Source organism: Megascapheus bottae, chromosome 10, assembly GCF_031878675.1.
Source record: "Megascapheus bottae isolate mThoBot1 chromosome 10, mThoBot2.hap1, whole genome shotgun sequence".
Taxonomy (NCBI): Eukaryota; Metazoa; Chordata; class Mammalia; order Rodentia; family Geomyidae; genus Megascapheus; species Megascapheus bottae.
Window position 1 is genome coordinate 11912257 of NC_143518.1, and position 25122 is coordinate 11937378.

General features: G+C 39.9%; 1 protein-coding gene across 1 annotated transcript in view; it reads right to left on the reverse strand.

Annotated features, from left to right (window-relative positions):
• Pld5 (phospholipase D family member 5) overlaps window positions 1-25122 on the reverse strand; it is a 241380-nt gene that overhangs the window by 40977 nt on the left and 175281 nt on the right. The window contains exon 5 of the mRNA XM_090340203.1: window positions 24526-24653. Within this exon, the coding sequence (XP_090196329.1) occupies window positions 24526-24653 (128 nt within the window). The remainder of the gene's footprint in view (window positions 1-24525; window positions 24654-25122) is intronic.

Below are 25122 nucleotides of genomic sequence, written 5' to 3' on the forward strand. Positions count from 1 at the left end.
TTCAGTTTGGCATTGTGGTACGTGCCTACATACCAATATTTTCCTGAGGCAGAAGGATCAAGAGTTCGAGGTCAGCCTTGACTAACTAAATTTTGTCTAGTATTGTTCTTGAGATTCTTGAAGTATTTTCAGACACCAGTCCATATCTTGCAAATGTGCAACCATGTTAATCATCAGAATATGAAGATTTCATTTGCAATATAATTCAAAGTAAGAGAAAGAACATAAGGCAAAAAGAATACTTTAGAAATATTTTCTTTTTCTTTTTTTTAATTTTTAATTTTTTTATTTTTTTGTCAGTCCTGGGCTTGGGCTCAGGGCTTAAGCACTGTCCTTGGACTTTTTCAAGGCTTAGCACTCTACCACTTGAGCCACAGCTCCACTTCCAGCTTTTTTCTATGTATGTGTTATCGAGGAATCGAACCTGGGTCTTCGTGCATGCTAGGCAAGCACTCTACCACTAGGCCAAACTCCAGGCCCTAGAAATATTATTTTCTTAAGTGGCTCTGAAGTTTGAATTCAGGGCCTCACTGGCTGATGCTCTACAACTCCATCCCTTTCCACTCTAGTAATTTTTCCAATAAGGCCCTGGTTTCTTTCACAGTGGCTGGCCTCAGACTAGCCTTTTGGGTAGCTAGGATTATAGGCACACACAAGTACAGCTGGCCCTAGGGGGGAAAAAAACCCCAAATTAAATTTATCCTTTGGTTTTAAATACAGAATAAAAATAAACATTTGATAAGTTTGTTAGGTAGAAGGGATCAGTTTATGATGAGTGTGACTGGGAAAGTACCTTCTTTATTTTGCTTCTGGAATCTTTTCTGTTTTGGGGACGCACTTCTTGTATTCCATTACTGGAGCCTCCAATTAGCCTATAGCTTATAATACAGCTGCCTACAACTTGTATACTCGGTTCACAAATGATGAATTTCCCAGTGTTTACACATTACTTGTAAATCTTTAAGGATCCTCCCTTTTATGTCTTTCCTGCTGCTCTGATTAAAATGCAAATTCTGTTTCTATGCTTCCACAGACACATGTCTGACTGTTTTCCCATCTGCTGGTAATATAGGAAATTCATCATCCTACAAAGGCTTTTCCAAAGGAGAAAGAAAAACTCCCCAGGGAAGCAAACACTAAGGCTTAGGCTTTTTTTTTCCTCAGATAAATTTTCCTCCCACTTCTTTCTTTTCATTCTCCTCTTCCCCCTCACTTGTAGAAGCAAGGTGTTCTTTCTCAAGAGGGAGCAAGGACAGGGCTCAACATTTTATTTCAATAAGGAAAACAAGTGATTGTGGGCTGAACCATGTTTACTTGCAGCAATATTTCTAGAACAAGCTGCTCACACTAGCGTGAGGTTTCAATGACCTTTTGTAAGAAGGTATCCTCTCCAGCACAAGCTGTCACTTTTATTTGGGGGAAATGAGAAAAGCTTGTTCACATCCTTAGTTTGATGAATAGGATGTACGGCTGTGAAGCAAACATTTGCCTGACAGCCACCGTCTGAGGTGAACTAGAGATTGTGCAAAATGTATCTTGCAAATCTCTTAGAGAAACATGCAGACACCCGTAAGCATCTCATATTACCTTCCCTGTCTGAGATATGCAATTAAGGAGGAGATGAAGATGATGCGGTTGTAAAACATACCTTGCTTCCATGCATCAGTGTTGTGAAGGTCATCACACAGGTGACTCCTGACTTTGCATGGAAGTAGCATTGAACTCCAGACCCGCAAGACAATTTCCAGGATGATTGAAATAGAAAATGTCATCCTCGGATTTCAGATTCTTGTGTAGCAAGCATTGCAGGCAAGCATCTTTGGTGCATAGATGCCAAGAGGGTTTTGAGATCTGTATCACTACTAAACCCCAAACACAAGTACTTTGTCAGTGAGCTAGATATCATGCAACCTGCCAATGTGTCTTCAAATCTATTCAGAGAACATGGCAGAGACCCAGAAAAAGTCAGATGCAAGAAAGATGTTGCCCTCTGACATTGGGGCCTAGACAGGAACTAAAAAGCTTTTTCTCATCATCTGGTTAAAATGGGCTAATCTGGCACAAATTATTCCCTGACCTGCCCAATTTCCAACCAGCCTTCCAGGTTAAATTTTATCCAGTGTCTACAATGATGACTGTTCCATCTCTAGCTATCAAAATGTGCCATGAATGCCCATGCTGTTGGCATGTACATTTTCCCATTATTCTGTCTTCATGCAAATGTTACATGTATCTACTATAGTTTATGTTTCAGCTTCTACTGTTCTGCTAGAAGTAAGCAGGAGGCTTCTCACTTATTCCTATTGTAATCTACATTGCTCTTTTATGTGAAATCCCTGTGTCCTGGAGAGAAATGAAGATTTTTTTTTCTTCTTAAACTCATTCTAGGACCATCTCTTTCTTCCTGAGTACTTTTCTATGATTACGTTGGTGTGGGGTTTCCAAGGAAGGCAAGATGGTATGTCATTTCAGTCAGTGGTGCTCTACTTAGTGAGTAAGAAGTTTATTTTTTTCTCATATATTTTTTTATTATAATTAATAGAAGGGTTACATTATATTCACCAGATAGAAGGTATATTACTTCACATACATTGATATCCTTTCTCATGTCTTGGTCCCCATTTCCCTCCCCCCACCCCTTTAAGTAGGAAGTTTCTATTTTGCTGTGAGCTATGAATGCATTCACACTCAACTCACAATGCAATCTCCACAGAAATACAGGCCACCGTCATGTTGCAGAGACTATTATAGACTGAAACAGAAATGATTGTCTTAGACAAGTAGTAAATCAGACCATCATGGAGCCACTGACCTTTTCACAGGTACAGAAAAGAACATATGCCTTATAATTCAGAAGATTATCCAGCCTTAAGTCTTTACTCTGCTGTTCCAGTGAAAATACACTTCGCCCTAAACTTGATAACAACAGCAACAACAAGAACAGACACTGTCAGAGTTCTTGCCAACCCTGCAATATATGAAGGTAATTAATGGGGGGGGGCACTCAACTGAGACTAAGTTGTTGAAAGAGACTGTTGATATAATTGCTCTGTATAAGCCAACACTGTCATATGAGTAACACACAGGAAAATACGTGAGGTATAATAGAGAAGTCAAAGCGTTCTCTCAAATAATTTTATAGAGGAGATTTCTTATGACCTCATCAGTGGAACATTTCATACCCAGGGAAAACTGCAGGAGAGACCCTCAGTGAAATGTGCTATTATTTATTGTGTGAGAGGAAGTTGCAGAACAGGGCAGAGGTGGCAAAGTGAAAAATCATCCCAGGGGAATAAAAGAAGATAACTGGGGGCTGGGAGTTTGGCCTAGTGGTAGAGTGCTTGCCTAGCATGCACGAAGACTGGGTTCAATTCCTCAGTACTACATACATAGAAAAAGACAGAAGTGGTGCTGTGGCTCAAGTGGTAGAGTTCTAGCCTGGAGAAAACCCAAGGGCAGTGCTCAGCCCCTGAGCTCAAGCCCAGGACTGGCAAAACAAACAAACAAACAAACAAAAAACTGTCTGCAGGTAAATTAAAATACTAAAGCTAAAAAAATCAAAATAAAATACACCTCATTTGTATTAATAATCAAAGACCAAGTCAGTAGTTAAGTAATCTGTCTTGGCAGGCAGAGGGCTCTGTGTCCTAACCTTATTCTTCAGTCCTTCATATTGAAGCACTGCTGTGCATGCTGCAATGCCTTGGCTTGTTTTCTTTTCTTTTTAAAGCAGGGACTGATGGTGGCACCTGGGTGGTCTTGACTTCTGCTCTTTTTGCCTCATTCACTCCAGTGCTGGGATTTTAAACATATGTGTCACCATAGCCAACTGTGCCTTTATATTTGTGCCAGTGTTGCCCTGGACTGTTGTTTTTGAATATGAAGTTATTGTATGCACCAAAGGTAAGAATAATAAGTGTGTGTGTGTGTGTGTGTGTGTGTGTATGTGTATGTGTGTGTGTGTGTGTGTGTGTGAGAGAGAGAGAGAGAGAGAGAGAGAGAGAGAGAGAGAGAGAGAGAGAGAGAATGAGAGAGACACAGCGAGAGACAGAGACAGAATCAGAGAGAAACATAAACAGAAATAGGGTTAATTTTCATAGTTAACCTGAGCCCTACCTCCTTTTAATGTCTTAAATGTCATCACACATTCAGTGCATTCTCACTAAACTCTGAAGTGCTTTGGCTTTTAGGTTGAATTATTTAAGCTTAGCAGGGTAATGCTGAGACAGGATGGCCTATGGTCTGCACAGGCTTTGATAAGAACTTAGTTATCCTCTGCCTCCGGAGTCCAAGACATCTTGAAGCTGTTCCAAAAAGGAAGGGCTTTAAAGTATCATGGACTGCTTTGTACATGACTCTTTCGTTTTGGTTTTAACTACATCTCTCAAAGCACTGCTTTCATTATGTCAAGGTCAATGATCTTCAATGGCTGCTGAAAAGTGAAACCTCTAACTTTAATTTTACTCTTGCAGCTTATATACCATCTACCCAATCTTTTCCCCCCCAATTCATGTATAAATTGCTTTCCCACAGACAAAGCTCAAAAGACATTTGCTGTTTAATGATGATCTTGATCAATATTTTAAACAATGGATTTCTAAGCCAGACACCAGTGGCTCACTCCTGTAAGGGGAAGTTGCAATCCAGATCTCGTCAAGTCCAATCTAGGTAGAAAGTCTGCTAGTTTCCAACTCCAAAATATCCAGCAAAAAGTTGGAGTGTAAGTCAGGTGTGGTGGCTCATACCTGTAATCCTAGCTACTCAGGAGGCTGAGATCTGAGGATCAAGGTTCAAAGCCAGCCCAGGCACAGAAGGACCTGAGACTCTTTAATTAACCTCTAAAAATCGGGAAGTGGGACTTGGCTCAAGGGCAGGCCCATTGCTTTGAGCTGAAGAGCTCAGGGACAATTCCTGGGCCCAGAAGTAGGGTGGTTAGCCTTGAGCTGAAGAGCTCAGGGACAGTGCTCAGGCTGAGTTCTAGCCCGATAAACCCGCCTCCCCCCCTGCCCCCCCCCCGCCACCCAAAAAAAAGAAGTTGGAGTATAGGCATAGCTCTAGTGGAACAGCACCAGCTGAGCAAGAAGAGCAAGCTCAAGGCCCTGAGTCCAGACTCCAAGACCAGAACCAACCAAACAAACAAGAGTGGATTTCTAGAAGAGCATTACCTATCACATGCCTTTTAGGGCAAAGCATTCAATTGTTACTTAGCTGTAAAGGTCAAAAAGATAGTCCCATCATAAGTGCTGATGTGAAAATTTATTTTGATAGTAGATTTTCATAGAGGCCCAGTGAAATTGCATTTCTTTCCCTAGGATGAAACAAAGATAAATGCAGGATCCTCTTTCACAGTGAAGATGCTCTTCTGCTCTGCTCCCTCTCATTTGTGCAGCTGCTGCCTAAGGGCAGAAGTTTTGTGAAGCAAATCCTCCTTCAGTGGCAGGCATCTCTCAGATTCTCCACTATATACTTTGAATACCAGAGGTTGAACTTCTGATACTGGGTCAGAGGCATGCTTAAGACTCTAGAGAGGCCAGGAGCATGGCCTAACTGTAGAGTGCTTGCCTAGCATGCATGGAGCCCTGGGTTCGATTCCTCTGTACCACATATACTGAAAATGCTGGAAGTGACACTATGGCTCAAGTGGCAGAGTGCTAACTTGAGCAAAACTTGTCCAAGGACAGTGCCCAGGCCCTGAGTTCAAGCCCCAGGACTGGCAAAAAAAAAAAAAAAAGACTCCAGAAGTTCCATGGCTGTAGATCTGGAGATCTTACATGTTTTTAGGAAACTGCTGACCTTTGTAATACAATGAGGTTGTTGAAACCTATTTCTGTATTATTTCTAAGTATCTTTCCTTGTATCTCTTGGTTATGCATCATTTTTATTTCAAAATTCTCACATACAGTCATGGGCTAATAGAAAGCAACTCACAGTACCATTTAAAGAGTAGTATGGGAATAAAGAGAAGTGTGAGGAGTCTTATTTTATTTCTTCTTCTTCTTCTTCATCATCATTATCATCATCATCATCACATTATTATTATTATTATTATTATTATTATTATTATTATTACCAGTGCAAGCACTCTACCACTTGAGCTTCAGCACCACATCTGGCCTCTTCTGTTTATATGGTACTGAGGAATTGAGCCCTGGACTTTGTGCATACTAGGCAAGCACTCTACCACTAAGCCACATTCCCAGCCTTCTTATTTGATTTTACCTTAACTTGAATCAAAAGCAACAGCAATAGAAAAGTTGGAAATTGGTTTTATTTTATATTTCTGGGTCCTCTACTGAGGTTTGAACTCAAGGCTATATCCTTTAGCTTTTGGCTTTAAATTCTGTACTCTACTATTTGGGCCCAAAATCTACCTTCTAGGTTTTCTGACGGCTAATTGGAAACAAGAGTCTAATGGGATTTCCTGTGTGGGCTGGCTTTGCACCACAACCCTCAGATCTCAGCTTCCTGACTACCTAGGAATACAGGCATGGGTCTCTTACACCTAGCTTCAAATACTCAAATATTAATTGTTTTCCCAGTTCTGGGATTGAGCTCAGGGTCTGAGCACTGTCCTTGGATTTTCTCAAAGCTAGAGCTCTACCACTTGAGCCTCAGCACCACTTCCAGCCTTTTTCTATTTATGTGGTACCAAAGAATTGAAACTGGGTCTTCATGTATGCTAGGCAAGCACTCAACCACTAGGACAAACTCCCAGCCCCTCAAATATTAATTTTTAAACACAAATTATAAACCTACCCTGATGAATATAGCCAGTGAAAACTGCAGAATGCTTGAGTGTCATCAATAATGGCTGGACTAATAGAGTTCTAAGGTACCAAAATATGTATCTTTTTTCATATATTTTTATTGTAATTAATAGAAGGGTTACATTATACTTGCCAGATAGAAGGTGCATTAATTCACATACATTGATACCCTTTCTCATGTCTTGGTCCCCATTTCCCTCCTCCCACCCCCACCCCTCATCTTGTTTTCCCCCCTTCCCTATCCAATTTCAAATAACCAAATACAAATATATCCAATATATCAGATAACAAAGTGAGATACTGTAACAATATGAGATAACCAAGGGACAGCAATAGAGATGAGAGATAACATAGTACATTAAGGACAACAATCATTCATTATATGGCTTTTGTTTCTATATCCTAGAGGTCCTTTCATTTAGCGTCATACTATATGGCCTTATGTATCTACGTTTTGCTTTATTGCAAGTCTCTGCTAGGAGAGCCCAAGGTTTCTACTGATTATGACAAATGAGGGAACCCATTAAATTTAGTGTCAGCAACTATTGTGGTCCAAGTCAGCACACACACACACACACACACACACACACACACACACACACACACACACACACACACACATTTATGTATTCTAAAACTAGTTAGTAGAAAATAATGTATATATAAATTAAAATTCTTTTGCTTAAGGTTAGCACTCTGCCACTTTGAGCCACAGCTCCACTTAAGGTTTTCTGGTGATTAATTAATTGGAAATGAGTCTCATGGACTTTCCTGCCAGGGCTGGTCTCGAACCATGAACCTCCGAACACAGCCTCTTGAAGAGCTAGGATTATAGCACTGAGCCACTGCTGCCCAGTATATTTATGGTTTTGAAATATGTGAGGCTATATCCCAGCTGGCCTCATGTAATCAAAGAAGCTCAGCCCCACATTGTTACCAAAATGAATAATGCTTCATTTCCCAAATGCAATGGCAACCTACCATAGGGTGGATAAGACTTCCAAAAAATTAATTGCTATGGGGGCCAGGAGTTTGGCCTAGTGGTAGAGTGCTTGCCTAGCATGCACGAAGACCTGAGTTCGATTCCTCGGTACCCCACATACATAGCAAAAAGCCGGAAGTGGTGCTGAGGCTCAAGTGGTAGAGTGCTAGCCTTGAGAAAGTCCAAGGACAGTGCTCAGGCCTTGAGCTCAAGCCTAGGACTGGCAAAAAAAAATTAATTGCTAAAGAGAACAAAAGAGAAAGAATGTAGGTGAAAGAAATTATCAAGCCATCTGACCAGAAACTTATAAAATGGAATAATAATGCATTTATTGCTGAGAGGATTAATGACTAGATATATTAATAAAATTGAATAATGTGTATTCATTTCATAATTTAGACTTCAGGAAAGGAGGAGAAAAGTAACAGCCCTTTCCTAGATGCATATAGACAAAGTAGTATCTGTAGTATTTTCAAATAAGACAGTAGTACAATACTTGTCTGGAATAGAAAGCTAATACGAAGGGGAAACTGTCAGAGAGAAGCAGATTCACAATTGCTCTGATGATCTCCTGCTCCTTAAATAGAACTTCAGTGGCTCTCCTTTATATTTTCTAATGTTATACTAATGCCACTGAGATGAAATGAGAAACAGTTAGTTATTTGGTTATTTTTTTTCTCTTTTTATTTTTGAGTCAACCTGGGAATCGTGCTTCTTATTCTTTTGGAAAGAATGGAAAAGCTTGGGGTGTTGAGAACCTTCCAGAAGACCCTAGACCCCTGTGGCTTTCTGATGATAACTGTGGAGCCAGCATCTGTCAGTGTTGTGTGGATGATCACCCACAAATAGGTACTTGGCAACGGTCCCAATTCATTACCCACATCATAACCCAGAGCGTGGGGAAAAGAGCTGAATGATCTGTTTCTTGGCAGTTGTTCCATGATGGATAATGCAAGTACTTTTCAGAAAACAGCAACTCAATTTCAATATATTTCTTTGCTAGGTACTATTCTCTATCCTCTAGAATATTTATTTTTCTTCCATAAAATAGATGCATTGCCTCACAAGGAAAAGCAGAGAAATGACAAACTATACAAAAAACTAAAATAGAAGGCAAAATGGAGGTAATATGAAAAAGATATTTATAGATTTTTAGAAACAGAAAGAACGTGTTACAGAGAAATTACTGTACTTTCTCATTCGCTTTCCATAGAGTCTTCAAGAAAGTGCCATAAGACAATTTAATCACCACTATTTCATCCATCCCAGTAAATGGGCTTTTCAAAGATTGTATAATTAGTTGTAAATTTTATCCATAAGAGATAACTAACATCTATCCTCTTTCCACATGCTAGCGGAGATAAACAAATACATCATCCACTAATAAAAACCATGGTCTCATGAAGTGAGATGCTATAATGAAATATGATGAATTAGTAGTTTCTTAAAAATTTCAACTTAAGCCGGGTGTGGTGGCTCATGCCTATAATCCTAGCTACTCAGGAGGCTAAAATCTGAGGATCATGGTTTAAATCCAGGGTGGGCAAAAAAGCATATGAGACTCTCCAATTAACTGCCACCAAAAGTGGAGCTGTGTCTCAAGTGGTAGAGCACTAGCCTTGAACAAAAAGGCCTTTGGATCTCACCCCGGCCTTAAGTTCAAGCCCCAAGAGTTGGCACTGAAATAAAAATCAATTTAAAATGTTTTCCTTATTTTTTCATTCATATAAAGGTAATAACTGTATATCACTCTAATACAACAGACTAAAATCACTCTTTAAGTTTATAACCTAAGGCCACCTACTATAGAAAATATCACTGGTTGGTTCTTTCAGTGTTCAGCCCCCCACAACTTCGCCTCTCAGGAACATGAGACAGAAGGGAAGAGATGGAGGAGAGAACCTTACTGCTCAAAGAAAGAGTCAGAGTCTCTAGATAAAATCAATTTGCCCTCTACCTTGTACATTATTGTTCTTCTAACTATCCTAGAATATTGATTTTCTGCCACTTTTTAAGTGCAATACAACAAACTGGAAGAGAGAGACAAAAAGACTCAAGGTCTTCAATTATATCCTTGAGTCCCCATGTCAGTTCTGCACTGCTACCTCAAGGCCGTTATCCGCTTTCATATGGCTGGCTAGTACACTACCATTTCAGCTACAACTCAAGTCTATCTTTTGGAGGGTGGGAGGATTGGGCATTTTTGGAGATGAAGGATCATAGATTTTTCTGCCCAGGCTGGCTTCAAATTGTGATCCTCTAGAGCTCAGCCTCCTATATGAATAATTAGTGCCTGGTCCTATAGAATTTTTCTTAAAGCAACTAAAATCTGATCTACATAGATCATTATTGACTTTTATTGTTGCTATTTGTAGCTGAATATATTGGATACTGATATAAACACATGAATGGTATTTTATACACAAATGCAAATAGCATTCTGCATAGAAAATGTTGAAGCATTCCCTTTTTATTATGTCTTGACAATACAAGATTTAATGTTTGCATGGCATTTCATTAAATAATTTACCATTCTTTGACTCATAGGTTAGTCCCTTGATTTCATTTTCTTAGACATGATAAATACATCTTTGTATAGTATGAAATGGGTAGAAATATCTCCAGGCAGTAGGAGAGAGAAAACACCCTATGTAATGTCACTTGGCTAGTGGAGGGTATGGATGGTATGGTAAAAATAGTGAAATCAAGAGGACTCTGAGTGCCTGGATAAACAGAGTGTCTTAGAGCTTTTGGGAACTGGAGATATAGAGTAATTAATAACAACAAAGAGAGCAGCAACAGGAACAAATCACTAGGAACAAACCAGTCCACTGAGGGCAGACTTGAGAGGACGTCTTATTAGCTCATACTTTATATATTACTCAAACACAAAAATGGCAAAGTGACTGTTTATGGGATGCACAGTGAAGATTGAATGTTCCTCAGTTAGAAATCATTTGGGTGTATGGAACAGGAAGGAGAGGGAGAGGAAAAAAAACTTGAAGATGGCAGCAATTTTGAACTGCAGTAGTTGAAGAACAGCAGGTGTATAGACAGTGGTGATGAGCTGATAGGGCAGGGAAAAGCAGACATTGCCTCTGTTAGAGAGCTAAGGTAAAAGATGTAAAAGGTAGAGGTCTGGGTTCACAAATTGAATCTAGTTTTGAGAAAGAATATGGGAATAGACTTAATGTATAAGCTGTCACTGACACAGACATAGTAAAGGATGATGATTGAGTGAGTGCTGAAGGGAGAGAGAGGGCAGATATACCCAAAGTTGCTGCAGACAGGAGGCTGCTGAACACTTCTGGCCATAGCTGTGGATTCAAAATAAGGACTAAGGGAAGCCACACAATGCAATGGCTTAAACCTAAACTGTGGATTTTTGTGTACATAGTGACTGTCTATTTTGAGATGGGGTTGGAGAATGTACTTCATAATACATTCACATGGGAGGTACCATTTTGACTTACAAGGTGTAAACGGATGCCCATTTTGCAAGTTTCAAGTACAAAGAAACTGAAGCTGCTTGTAGAGTGTTTCCAAACAGACTTGCTAGCCAGATTTTCAGGGAGAAACATCTTTTCTAATGAAACAGTATTTTGTTGTTGAAGAAGGATGACAAAGAGTATGAGAAAATAGTGGATGAAAGGAGCAGAAGAGAGAGAAAAATGAGAGACGGTCTGGTTTGAAACATGCTGTGGGCAGATAGCGATGGAGAAAGTATAAGCTTGTGGAATTTTAGTATTCTTTCCGGACTGGGGTGGAATGTCCATCAGTCAGTTAACCAGTAATTTTCATATATTAATAATTTTATGTGTGACAGTGCTTTAGGTATTTGAAGCTATGGTATTTTTGAGAGAGAGAGAGAGAGAGAGAGAGAGAGAGAGAGAGAGAGAGAGAGAGAGAGAGAGAGAGAGAGAGAGAGAGAGAGACACAAAAAGATAGATATTCAAGAAATTGAATTCTAGAGTAAGAATAAACTGTAACTCATCTTCTAAATGGCCATCAACAATTTCTCTCTTATTTCAGAAAAAACAAGAAGAATGCAAAAACAGTACCACCAGGCTTGCCTGGGGCATAAAGCTATTATGGAAGGGAAATTCTGTCACAAAATCAGACATATGATTCCCTCCCAGGCTTCTTAGATTTCATAATTAGAACTTGAATAGACCTCTCATTATATTTTCCTCATAAGCCTGGCTATGGCGAAAAAATGAAAAACAGTTTCTTATTTTTGTGTTGCAACAAACAAGCACAGAAGGTAATTTTATGTATAGACCCACAGAGGGAAGATACAATTGGGTTATCAATGTGGACTAGAGATGGATGGGCAGGCCAAAGGAAGAAGGAAAGAAGGCTACTCTGAGCAGGGTGCTGAGACCAGGATAAATGATGTCCTTATGGCAGAGGACCAGGCCAATAGGAGGAGTGGCAAGTGCCAGGCCCAAGAAGGAGGGCAAGCTTGTTATGGTCAAGAAGCAGAGTCAATGCTGTGGGCATATGGTAAATGAAGTAAGTGGACAAGGCTAAGTTCAGTTCAGTGAGGTAGCTGGGATTCAATGCAAATATCGAATGCTGCCCTGCCATAAACCCTTTCTTCAGATAGCTCTGGGCTCCCTCAAACACAAGATTCTTCCCTGGTGGGTGCTTCTCAGACTGAACCATGATCATTCATCTCTGTACTGGAGGAAGTGACAAGCATTCATTCAACTTAGGTGTAGAGAATGATTGCTTGCAGTTATTTACTCAAAAAGTAAAGAGACAAAGAGTTGGGGTAGTAGCTCAGTGGCTAAACCATTGCTCACCCTTTGCAAGGCCCTGAGTTCCATTCCCAGTGTGGATGCATGCACATGCACATCCTTGTGCACACATGCACATAGGCATTCACACATATGACAGAAGATACTTCTTGGTATTTGCCCCCCCCCTCTGTTTTCTGAGGATCAAACCCAGGATGTTGCCCTTGCTAGAAAAGTACTTTACCTCTAAGCTTCAATCCAGCTCTGATGTTTGTTCTGAAGAAACTTCACTACAAGGAAGCATTAGTAGCTTAGATATCAAATAAAGTTTATTCTCTATTGATTTTTTGCTAGGGTTAAATCAGAGACAGTTCTGTGAATGAAAGTTATTTATTTGTTTATTCGCTTATTTTTAGCTATTCTGCTCAAATGAGCATTCTATCAATTTGAGGCACAGGTCCACCTCCATTTTTCTGGTGGTTAATTGTTAAGAGTCTCACAGATTTTCACGCCTGGGCTGGCTTTAGTTTTGTTTTTGTTTTGTTTTGTTTTGCCAGTTCTGGGGCTTGAATTCAGGATCTGGGCACTGCCATTGAGCTTTCTCAAGGCTAATGCGTACTCATTGGGTACAGCACCACTTCCTGCCTTTTCTGTGTATGTACTGAGGACTTGAATCCAGGGCTTCGTGCATGCTAGTAGGCAAGCAATCTACCACTGCTCCACACTCGCAGCCCTTGGACTGACTTTGAAAGGTGATTCTCAGATTTCCTGAGTAGCTAGGATTATGGTGTGAGCCACCTTTGCCTGGCTGTGAAAGGTTTTTGAGTCTGGCTTATGTGATCTGTGAGCTGCCAAAGACAGTGAAAACAGGACAAGTGACATCTGATGGGAAATTATGTGGGACAGGAAATGAAACTGATACATCCACAACAGAGATTTCTGCTGCAGGCTCCTCCAGCTGCTTTCATCAGCCGGTATGGATCAAGGAAAGATCTGGAAGCCCATGAACTCTGTTAATGTATTTGCTGGAGACACTGTTCATCTGCTTGTCACTAAAGTTACAGTTGGGAAGCCAGAATGCAGTTTTCTTAAAGATGCAACAAATTTCAGTGCTTTTTTTTTAATTTTTGAGGGGAAAAAGAAAAATAGCTATTAAAAAAACACCAGATATTGGGAGCAAGAAAAGTCACAGAGCAGGTTAGGAAAGGATGAGAAAGGAGGATTTCAGTATATACACAAAATTAACACAAAGGAAGGATGGAGTGCAGGCTGTGACTGAATTTGCAAAAAGAAAAGAAGCTGAGATTTTGCTTGATTGTAAAACACTTGCTTACTACAGGTTAGGGTCGGGTTTGATTCCTATTATCACATTTTTTAAAATGTGGAAGGAAGGAACAGGAGGGGAGAGGAGACTGAAGGGAAAAGGAAGGGAAGCAAAGGGCCAGGAAGAGATACAGATGGAATGAGGACTGCAGGAGGCACAATGTGGAAGGAATGGTGCGCTGAGGGATAATGCCACAGTGGAAAGGCAATAGATACATGAGAGACAAAGGAAAGATCATGCCCTTGGCAAAACTTGAAGGTTAGGAGCACATCTGAGCAGCCAGCTAGCAGGTGAACTGGCTGCGAGGCTAGGCTAGTGAGCAAGGTGCAGGTTTAAGTCTTCACCCAGTACTCCTATCTTAAACTGCTGAGTTGATATCGCCTCATGGATTTCTTGCAAGCCTCTCTGTCTCTGTCTTTGTTTTTGTCTCTGTTGTCTTTGTCTGTCTCTGTGTCTTTATCTCTCTATTGCTCTGTCTCTCTTTCCCCCCTCTGTCTCTGTCTGTCTCTGCCCCCCCTCTGTCTCTTTTCCATCCTGGGGCTTGAATACAGAGCCTGGGCACTGTCCTTGATCTTTCTCAAGGCTGTTGCTCTACCACTGAAGCCACTGCACCATTTCCAGTTTTTTCTGTGTATGTGGTACCATGAAACCAAACTCAGGGCTTTGTGCATGCTAGGCAAGTACTGCACCACTAAGTCACATTCTCGGCCCTTGGAGATCTCTTAAAATAAAAATGACCAAACTCAGGGTCCAGAGTTTAGCTTAGTGTTAGAGCAAGCTTGTAGCTTCAGTAGGTTTTTGTTTTTGTGTTTTTAATTTTTTATTGCTATTATAAAGGTTATGTATAGACAGATTACAGTTATATGAGTCAGGTAAAGAGTGTGTTTCTTTTAGGACACTATGACACTTTTTTTACACCCTCACAGTTTTTCCCTCCCATCCTCACCAAGTTTTGTAATTCATTTTTCAGTAGACTTTTGGATGGCTGACCAGAAGTCAGGTCACACATCCTGTCTCTCTCCTTCCTTGTTGACCAGGCCATCCTGACCCCTCATCCCCATCTCATCCTTGTCCCCTGCAGACCTAAGTTCTCTTTTTACATGAAATTTAGATACTAGTCCTTTGACTCAAACCCTTTGTACTTTAATAAAAAGCTCAAAAAATATGTTGTGGGAAGAATTGACACATCCATATCCACTGGATCTGGGTGCACTGTTTTCAGAAAAAAAAAAAGACCCTCCAAAAATCCAGGAAAAGTTTGTAAGCAATTAGGTAGTTTTACCTCTATGCTACAGAACAGCTGTGGAATAGAGGTGGTAGTTAAATGAGTCCGCTTAAGCACTGAGCATGTTTAAGTCTTTGAAGAAGAAGAGGGGATAATACAAAGGCCCTAGGATCTCAAGGAGTAAAAGCTCCACTGAACAAGTGCTCAGGTATCTCCTTGGCCCTCTTATGTACTGGTGCTGATTTCTTGGGTCTTTTCTATCAGTTTCTTGATCAGCCAAGCTTGGAAAGTTCTCTAGATCTTTCATAATCTGCTCGTTTTTCCTAGAATTCTCCTCTGCCCCACATACTCACTAACTCTTTCAAAGGACACTTTCACTACCACCACCATCATGATAAAATTGATCACAATTGATCATTATTCTCTTCTTCCTATTACTGTTTTATCACAACACTTGTTTGTTCCTCTCTTGGCATCAGCTTGGACTTATTTTATTCTTTTGTGATTCTGTAGTCTGACTGCCTCTTCAAATTGAAAGTTCTCTGAAGGCAAGGCTCTATTTTTCTCCTAGTCTGTTTTTGTTTTTTTTTAAATCTCCAATATTTGACATAGTTCAGATAAACCAGTAAGAAAATCAGTCAGGGTAGAGAAGAATGGAAATAGTTTCTCACTGCTTGTCTCTTGTGGAAATGCTAATTGCTATAGTCCAATCTGGAAGGCCCCTGTGGTAAGCATGTGCTTTCCAGTGTGGCACTGCTGGGGTGAGGAGGAGACTTTTTGGAAGGTGGGTCCTATTAGTGTAGGGTCCTAGGATACTTGAGGGTGTGCTCCTGAAGTCGAGAGAAGCACCCTCACCCCTTTCCCTTTTCAGTTTCACGAGATGGTTGTGTTCCACCCAGCTCAACCATAAGTTTTTGCTTTTCCACAGAGCCAGCCCATCAGAGACCCAAACCAATAAAGGTGTGCACCAAAATAGTCTCTGCATAAATTATCACAGGTACTTCTTAGAAGAAAGGCATCAACGGGGCTAGGAGTTTGGCCTAATGGTAAGAGTGCTTGCCTAGCATGCATGAAGACCCGGGTTCGATTCCTTGGTACCACATACATAGAAAAAAGCCAGAAGTGGTGCTGCGGCACGAGTGGTAGAGCTCTAGCCTTGAGAAAAACCCAAAGACCGTGCTCAGACCCTGGTTGCCTTCACAGGCTATGTGAGGATGGGATGGATTAAAGTAAGAAAGCATTTTATAAAATGTAGGCAATTGATTGTGATGATTATCCTTATTTCTTACAAAAGCATTTCATCTACATTTTATTTTCATAGGTGTTAACAAGCTGAAGAATGACAGGAAAAAAAAAAAACCCTGAAAATCTTGGAGTTTGTAGGATATTCCCTGCCTCCCTCCCACTTTCTCCACAGGCAATGGACCTGCCATACTGGTAAAAAGCAGACCACAAACTTCCTCACGTGTCAGGTGTCTTTGACCAAAGATTGTGGCCTTGGGCACACCTGGCTGCTCGCATTTCAGTTCTCTGATAGGATGGGCACTAGATGCTTGGAAGTTCCTGAAGGAGGAACACAGTCACCATTTTGCCAGAACCAATGAAGAACATGTGTCCCAGAACCGGGACAAAAGGTTTGAGATTAACATTAAGGAAAATGCTCTTTGTAAACAAGAATACGCTGCTCAGGCAGAAGTGACTTCCCATTTCTTGAAACATTGCAGCAAAAAGCTTGTCACTCCTGAGGCATGCTGGCTTTCTAGCACTGTTGTGGCATACTTTGGAGAAACTTGTTTTTCTTAAAAAATGTTTTGAGACGATACTCACATGTTTTATATTCTCTTTTGCTCTTTGCTTATGTGTGAACCCACCAACCATGTCTTTCCTTTAGCAATCCCTCTCTCTTATTTTTCTTAGTGCTGTAAATGCCAACACCCAGAATGCTAACACCCAGAAACTGACAATGCCAACTAAAAATAACTTAAAAATAAAAACATGTAGGCTGCTTTAAATATGGTACTTTCCATCTGCTTGAAATGCAATCCCTAAAGACTGTCTGGCAGTCATTTTAGAGTTAGGGGACCCCAGGACCAGTTTCTCATCCCCTTCTGATTCTATGTGCCTCTGTATTTCCATCTGGGAGTCCCACGCAGTAGGGGAGGACTGTTTGGCTGTCATTTTCCTCCCCAAGAAAAATGTCTCTCGGAAGATTACTGAATGTGAAATAAGGGGAAGAGTAACCAGCCTCTTATCCTGTTCTCTATTCAGAGCTATAAATAAATAAATGCCCTTGCCTTATTATGGAGTTTGATTTCTTCCACATGCTTCTGAGTCTAAAACTCAGAAAGAACATAGCTAGCACTACAGGAAATTCAGAAGTGGAAGAGTATTTTTAGACAGTTCTTACAATCCAAATATGGTGTGATCACCTTTGAGGAAAATCAGGTAGAAGGAACTCAGTAGTTTGTGGGTGGGAGTTAAGAAGGCCATGTTAAAGCAATGCAAAGTAATGGATATATCTATATTTAAATCTATCTATCTATCTATCTATCTATCTATCTATCTATCTATCTATCTATATGGTATTTCCACACAATTGACTGAGGAGATTAAAGCTTTGGAAAGGTTTTTTCTTAAATATGATAGAGGTCTCTACTTCTTTGATCTGAATAAAAAGATGAAAATATGACAGAATTAGTTCTGGTGAATTCAACAATAAAGGACTGTAGTGAGAGTTAATTATAAGAATAGTTACTTGAAATGCAGCATTTGAAGTACACAGGATAATGAGTAAGAGTGGTATTCCTACAAGTTATTGTATCAAGAATAGGCAATCATTTTTTTTCCAATTCAAATATGAAAGCCAGGAAGGAAACTGGAGCCATAAAATTCACCTAAATGAATCTTTGTTCATACAGTTGTTATAATAAATTTATTTTTCCCCCTCAGGTATGACCGACTCTTTAAAAAAATCCATTGAAATGTTTTGGTGTGTGTTGTAAATACTTTATTTTTCTTTTAATTATTATCTTTAAGTAGCTATACAAAGAGTTACCATTTAACAAAGCAATTTATGAATACAATATATCTTGATCAATGTCACCCTTTGCAACATTCTCACTGAAATGTTTTAAATAAGCCTTTGTCATTAGCAACAAAATCTCTACGTATATATTCAACCAGCTTTGGAAGTTAGAATTTAATTTGGAATTATCTTAAAAAAATTCTACATAGGATTCTCTTCATTTTTTCATAGCAAATATTCTCAACCACAGGGAAGGGATTGTTGGTAATTGGTGCTTAAATTGGCTTTTAGGAATGGTCACTGTTATGTCCCCAGGTCCAAAATAACGGCTGCATGTGGCAAGACTTTTTAGAATATAACACTTGAATTATAATTCACAAATCAAGAGAGGGAAACAAGCCAGCACAATCCAAGCTGCAATGTAGGCTGAGATCTAGAAGATCATGGTTCAAGGGCAGCAGAAAAATTCATGAGACATCTAAACAACCACTAAGCAGTACTGGTGGTATGGTTCAAGCTGTAGAGCACCAGTCTAACAACTTCAAAGGCCTAAGTTTAAAACCTATACCATTAAACATAAAACAATAATGAAAGAAAGGAAAGCAGAAGTGTATTGAGCCTTTGCTGAAAAGCCTATCAGATGGTGGTCAAATTAGGTCAAATTAGTTTGAGCTTCATTGTTGCCCTTACAGCTACTTTACCTCCGGGTTTCTGCCATCAAACTCTGAACCTCGTCATTCTGAATCATTTTTCAGACACCATACAATTGTTTTTGCCAGTCCTGGGGGTTGAACTCAGGGTCTGAGCAATGTCTTTGGGTTTTCTCAAGGATAGTGCTCTATCACTTGAGCTACAACACCACCTTTGACTTTTTCTGTGTATGTAGTATCAAGGAATCAAACCCAAGGATTCATCCATGCTAGGCAGGCACATTACCAACCAGGCCACTCTCCTGGCTCCACAATTTCTTGACTAGATCTCAAGAAGGTGATCATCCAGGGACTAATGTGGTCATAAGACTGGTCTGTCCATTTATGAGACAGTTTTGGAGTCAGAAAATGTTTGCTTATGTTGTTGGCAAATCAGGTCTCCTGTGATTTCCAACCTGCAATTCTCATATACAGCTTTCAGATTTACTTGGTTATTAAAACAGCTTAGTTTGTTAATTCATATGTTCATGCTATTAAATTCCTTAAACATCTAAGACACTCGGGGCTTGTGTGACAAACCACTGTGCCAAGAGTGAAACCCATTCTGGTTCTTCATATGAGATCCCAGTCCTATCTGGAAGGAGGTCAGAAGTAGAGTAGGAAGTAAAGGGAGCCGTCTCTAAAAGTTCAGTCCAACAACTTCCCATTTCCTTCACTTATCCCCCACTTCCAACTTCAGGTCCAACAAAATATGCCAAAAATATGCTCCTGTAGACGATCACATAGGCTGGCTTGCTTCTAGTTAGACCACAGATAATCTCCCAACTAGAGTGACATGAAATATATATATATATATATATATATATATATATTTTTTTTTACTCCCAACTTTCTCACACTAATGTCACCTTTGAATCTCTGCCAAACTCTAGAGTAGTGGCTGCTTCCCTTCCCTCTTCTCATTTGAATGGTCTTTAGTTCCACACTCCTCTTGAACCTGTTCTGGTTATAAGTGGTCTGATTCACTCATTAATAACCTACATCTTATTCTACAAATCATATTTTTAGATCTTCCAGATTGTTGCCACTGCTGGAACATTTGATTATATGACTTTTAGGTATTAACATTCATAAAGATAGAATAGAGCTCTCTGGCATTACATTACAGACCTCCCTTCAGAGGGTGACAGACTAACTAATCTGTGCTCCTTGAAGGCCACTGTATATATTACCCAGGGAGATTTATGACATTTTTGCCAAAGACAATAAATAACCTCTAGCCTCCTCTGTGGTTTCCTGTTTCATTGGCTCAGACAGTTTAACAAACTTCCTTGTCATCCACTCAATGGCTATAATTTATTGAGTAGTCTCCATGCTGCAGAAGTAGTGTTAGGTACATTTTAGTATCCCATTTGGTCTTCTACAACTGCATGAGGCCATGATTATGAAGAAATGGAAATTCAGGAGGCTAAGTACCTTGGTAGGTATTTTTTAACTATAAGAACCAGAAAGAAAACAATTCAGTCTCAATTATGAATTGAGATTGCACAATAAGCTTAGAAACAGCTGACAAAAATAGGCCTGGCAAAACAATAAATCTAGATGCAGCTTGTGTTTCCCAAAAGTGTACTAGTCCTATCTACTAGAGGCAAAGTCCACAGAGAAGCTGTCTTTTGTTTGTTTTTAAATTTTTGGGACTTGCACTCTGGGCCTGGGCGTTGTCCCTGAGCTCTTCAGCTCAAGGCTACCACCCCTACCCCTTGAGCCACAACACCACTTTTGGTTTTCTAGTGGTTAATTGGAGATAAGTCTGATGGGTTTTAGTGCCCAGGCTGGCTCTGAACCTCGATCCTCAGATTTCAGCCTCCTGAGTAGCTAGGATTACAGGAGTGAGCCATCGTGCCCAGCTGAGGGGCTGTTTTTGAAGTATTATACTTGGTGTTTGGGCATCACACTGTAAGAGGAACTTAGCCAAATGAAATGTATCTAGGGGAAAAGGTGACTAAGATAGAAATTTTGATACATGCTCTTATGAGGGTATTATAAGATACCTGGAGAACATCTTCAGGAAGTGAGGGTTGGAAAAGAATGTAAGAGAAAATTTTAGACATAAATACATTTCATCTGGTAATAACCTACTGCCTAAACTTAGGAAGAAGAAGCCAAAACAGTCAAATGATACTCTGATTTATTCACATAACTATATAAATTGAGACTAAAAGGAGACAATAAGCTAGCTTTGTAAGAATGCATCCCATGGGAGGCTAGGAAAAAAGGATTTCCAACTTCTTTTAAACAGTATTGCTGGCTAATGGTTGAAAATATGCATGACTTTATATTATTAAAAGGGCAGTCTACTAATACATGTGTTTTACAAAAATAGGGACTTTCACCTCCTCACTTATTTTAAAATGCATGTGCAAACAAAAATGACCTTTTTGAGCTGCATGGGTAATCTTTTAAATCAATAAGGGAGAATGGATCATTGGTTTTCCTTCATGAGACATTTCCTAAAATATTAACTATTCTCTACTGAATGCACAGTGAAATTTCCTTTTGCTTTGCTTCATTTTCATCATGGTTCTGAGTTAATTGTCATATCTTTCTCTCTCTTCTCACAAGTCACTATTAGTCAGGGTTTTCCAGTGAAATAACTAATAGGATTGCTAACATTAAGGGCGACCAACTCGGCAAATATTCAAGTCCCTTATGTAAAATGCTATAGTATGTTCGTATAGTCTACATATATTCTCACGCACATAAATACCTATTTTTTTGTCGGTCGTGAGCGCTGTCCCTGAGCTCTTCAGCTCAAGGCTACTGCCCTACTCCTTGAGCCACATCACCACTTCTGGCTTTCCAGTGGCTAATTGGAGATAAGAGTCTCACCGGCCTGCTTTAAACCCCAGTCCTCAGATCTCAGCTTCCTGAGTAGCTAGGATAACAGGCATGAGCCACCGTGCTCGCTCATATTTTGAACATCACTAGTGTATTTGCAACACCAAATGCATTGTAGCTTACATTGATGTAGACACTCATAAATAGTGTAGTACTCTACTGTTCAGAGATTCATGGTAGAAAAATCTTAGTGCTCTGATGCAACATTTTAGGTCAATGTTTTTGAACAATAGAATTCTATTGCTGTATGAAGAAAAAAAAGAATTCTATTGCTGCTCTAAGGCATTGTATAGAAGGGCTACCATTTCATAAGTCAGGTAATGAATACAGCTCCTTTTCTTGTACTAAGTCTCCTCTTCCTTTGCTTCCTCCTAATTGCCCCCACCTGTTTTGGCCTATAAGCTTCATTGTTTATTTGCCACTTCATGTATACTGAACACCATGACTCCATTTGTTCACCCTCCCTTTCTGTGTCCCTCCCCAAGACAAACAAAACAAAACAAAACAAAAAAACCCCAAAGCAAAACCAAACACTACCACCGCCAAGCACCACCAAAATAAGTGAATGTTTTTTTGTTTGAGTTTGTTTGACTCTAAGGATGTGAAATGCTGCAGTCAGAGGGCTCACTGCACATCGTGAAAGAGACCACCCACAAAAATAAAGAAGAGAGACCCTTCCACCTCACTGTTCTGATCTGTGAACTGGCATAGATAACATCTTTAAATAAAGACATAAAACCATGAAAATATTCCACGGAAAGCCAGGTTTGATAAAATCTTATATCCCCTCCACTCTCTCAGAGCACACTATCATTATGGAAGGCTCCCAGGAGGAAATCCATTTAAACTCATAGCTTCTCAGTATTAGGCAGTGTAAAGTCCTGTATTCAGGTACTGGCACTTTATAAAATATGCCTTGAATAGCACTAAAACATTCAGGTATTCTTTGCTGTGATCTGCTGTTCAAAGATGAACTGTGTGACATTCCAGCTACCTCACAGAGCCTGGGCTGTCAGTTAGCTATGTTCTGCTTCCCTCTCCCCAGTCCCCTCCAGTATGCAATGTCAGGGTGGGGTGCTAAACTAGATAATGCCGGGGCTGCTGCACAATTTAATCTCTATTATATTACCCTGCCCATATATAGACCCAAGAACTAATCTGTTCATATATCTATATCTACATATATCTATATCTATATATCTTAATTCTTTTTATAATAAATGTAGGGTGAGATGAAAATATAGATAAATTCATAAATAGAACTTTTCATATTTGTTCTATTCTGAAGTTCACTGTTAAAAAAAAAACCCAACTCTTTACTCTCTTCCTTTATTCAGAGAATACATGTGATAACAGGCCTACGTAATTGAGGGTATGAGTGGAGAGATGAGAGATGGGGAAGAATAATGTAATATGCATCATCAACTGACACATTGAATTAAAACCCCTTTGTATAACTACATAGAGATAATAGAATAATAAAGAGCATAAATAGAAGAATAAAAATCTCTCCTTTCTGGAGTTGTTGGCTTCTGGTCAGTGGAATTAATGAGACCCACTCAACTCCATAAGCTAAAAAGGGTTGTTCATAACCTCTAACTGTAGCTTTTTCTAAGAACATGATTTTCATATTTTCCTCTCCAGTGTCTCTGCATTCAGTATCACGCCTCCAGAACCCCACGGTTTGAAGACTGCTGTGCCTTGCCTTTCAGCTTCTCACTCTGCTTAGTCTTTTGTCTGCTGTGGTGCTGTATTTTGAGGAGCTTGTAAAATTCACCAATTCAGGCTCCTGGTTGGGAAGCATGCGGTGATGTTCTCTTTCTTCCCACAAGACTCCCTGTGGCCAACGATTCTAAGGGAACTCTTGAGGGATGAATGGGAGGTGAGGAAAACAGAAGCAAAGTAGGGTCCTGGAGAATCTTAACTAATGCAGATAGTGATGCATGAGAAGTGGAAGAAAGCCAGAACAGAAGAAGCCTTTGAAATTCAATGAAGGGTTGATGTGAGTTCCCAGAGCAGAAACCATGAGCTCCTGCAGGCCTCATCCATGAGCATCACAGCATCATGACTTTGCAATTGGGAAGAAGGAAACCTTCTTGATGAACTCTTAAAGAAAAAGGAAAAACTCCGTAACTTTGAACATTACAGCAAGAACAGGAAACAGTGATTCTTCCTAAGTATAGTTTTTTGTTTTACCTCTTGTGGGGCTTGAACTCAGGGCCTGAGCACTGTCCTTGGGTTTTCTCAAGGCTAGAGCTCTACCACTTGAGCCATAGGCACCACTTCTGGCTTTTTCTATGTATGTGGTACTAAGGAATCAAACCTGAGTCTTTGTGCATGCTAGGCAAGCACGCTACCACTATGACCCTAAGTATAATTTTTGCTAAAAATTAGTGACAATTAAGAGTAACATGTTTAGTGTGAAAGAGTCTGAGTTTGAATTCTAGCTTTGTTGCTTCATGGAAGGTGATCTCATCAATTGCTACAGGTGTCTTCCCTTCTTCTACATAAACTAAAGTGATAATAGTTTTAGTTACAAAATAATCATTATGAAAATTGAAATGAGTTCCAACTCTTAAAAGACACCTGAACACACACACACACACACACACACACACACACACACACAAAGTCCCCAATGCATCAGACCCATTACCCATCAGTTTGATCAGGCCTCATATAGAAAGTTGAATTAACATTTGGAAAAATGTATTACAGTTCTTCATGTACACTATTAGCCTCATATACAAATAAGTGTCCGCAAATTCAAATCTGTTCTCAGGCATAGATCCTGCTGTAGGTTTGGTTCACTTACCCACATAGCTAAAGGTGAGTGCCTTCTGGTGGTAGAAGTTTGGATGGACACAGAGTTTGAAGCTGGACAATGTGGAAAAATGGTGTAGAAAGGTTACCTGTCCGAGGGATCGCCAGTCCAAACCAGCGCTGCCAATATATACATGCTGCTTATCGACGATCCAGAAGGAGGACTGCAGCCGGCCCTTGTTGTAGGCGGTCATGTTCATGTAGGTCACCTCGGCTCCTAGAAGAGGTAAAGGAGATCCCCTTCAGTCTCAGCCCCAGGCCTGGCACTGGTAAGCATCACCTACTGGCAGAAATACCCATAATCCGCTAGTCGTCATCACTACTGACATTTCAGTTTGTACAGAAAGGTCTCCCAAAGAGCTAATTTGTTCCTAAAGAAAAAGGCAAAAGGAACAAAGATAGCTTTTTCTGTGAAGACCAAGAAGACCATGGCTTTTCAAGTCCCCAAACTTTATATGAACATTTTACTCCGCACCACTGGTCATCTGGAATATGACAAATGTGCACAAAATACTTTGTTCTTATTTTCAAGTAATTTCACCACCATTTTGTAAAAAACAAAAGATTGAGTATTATGAGTTTTCCAGATGAGAAACTGGCTTGTTATTCTTTCGATGCCTTATGAAATCCTTTCACCTCTTCACTTGCCTTTACTTATGCAATAATTGATTTGGATTTTTGTCTCT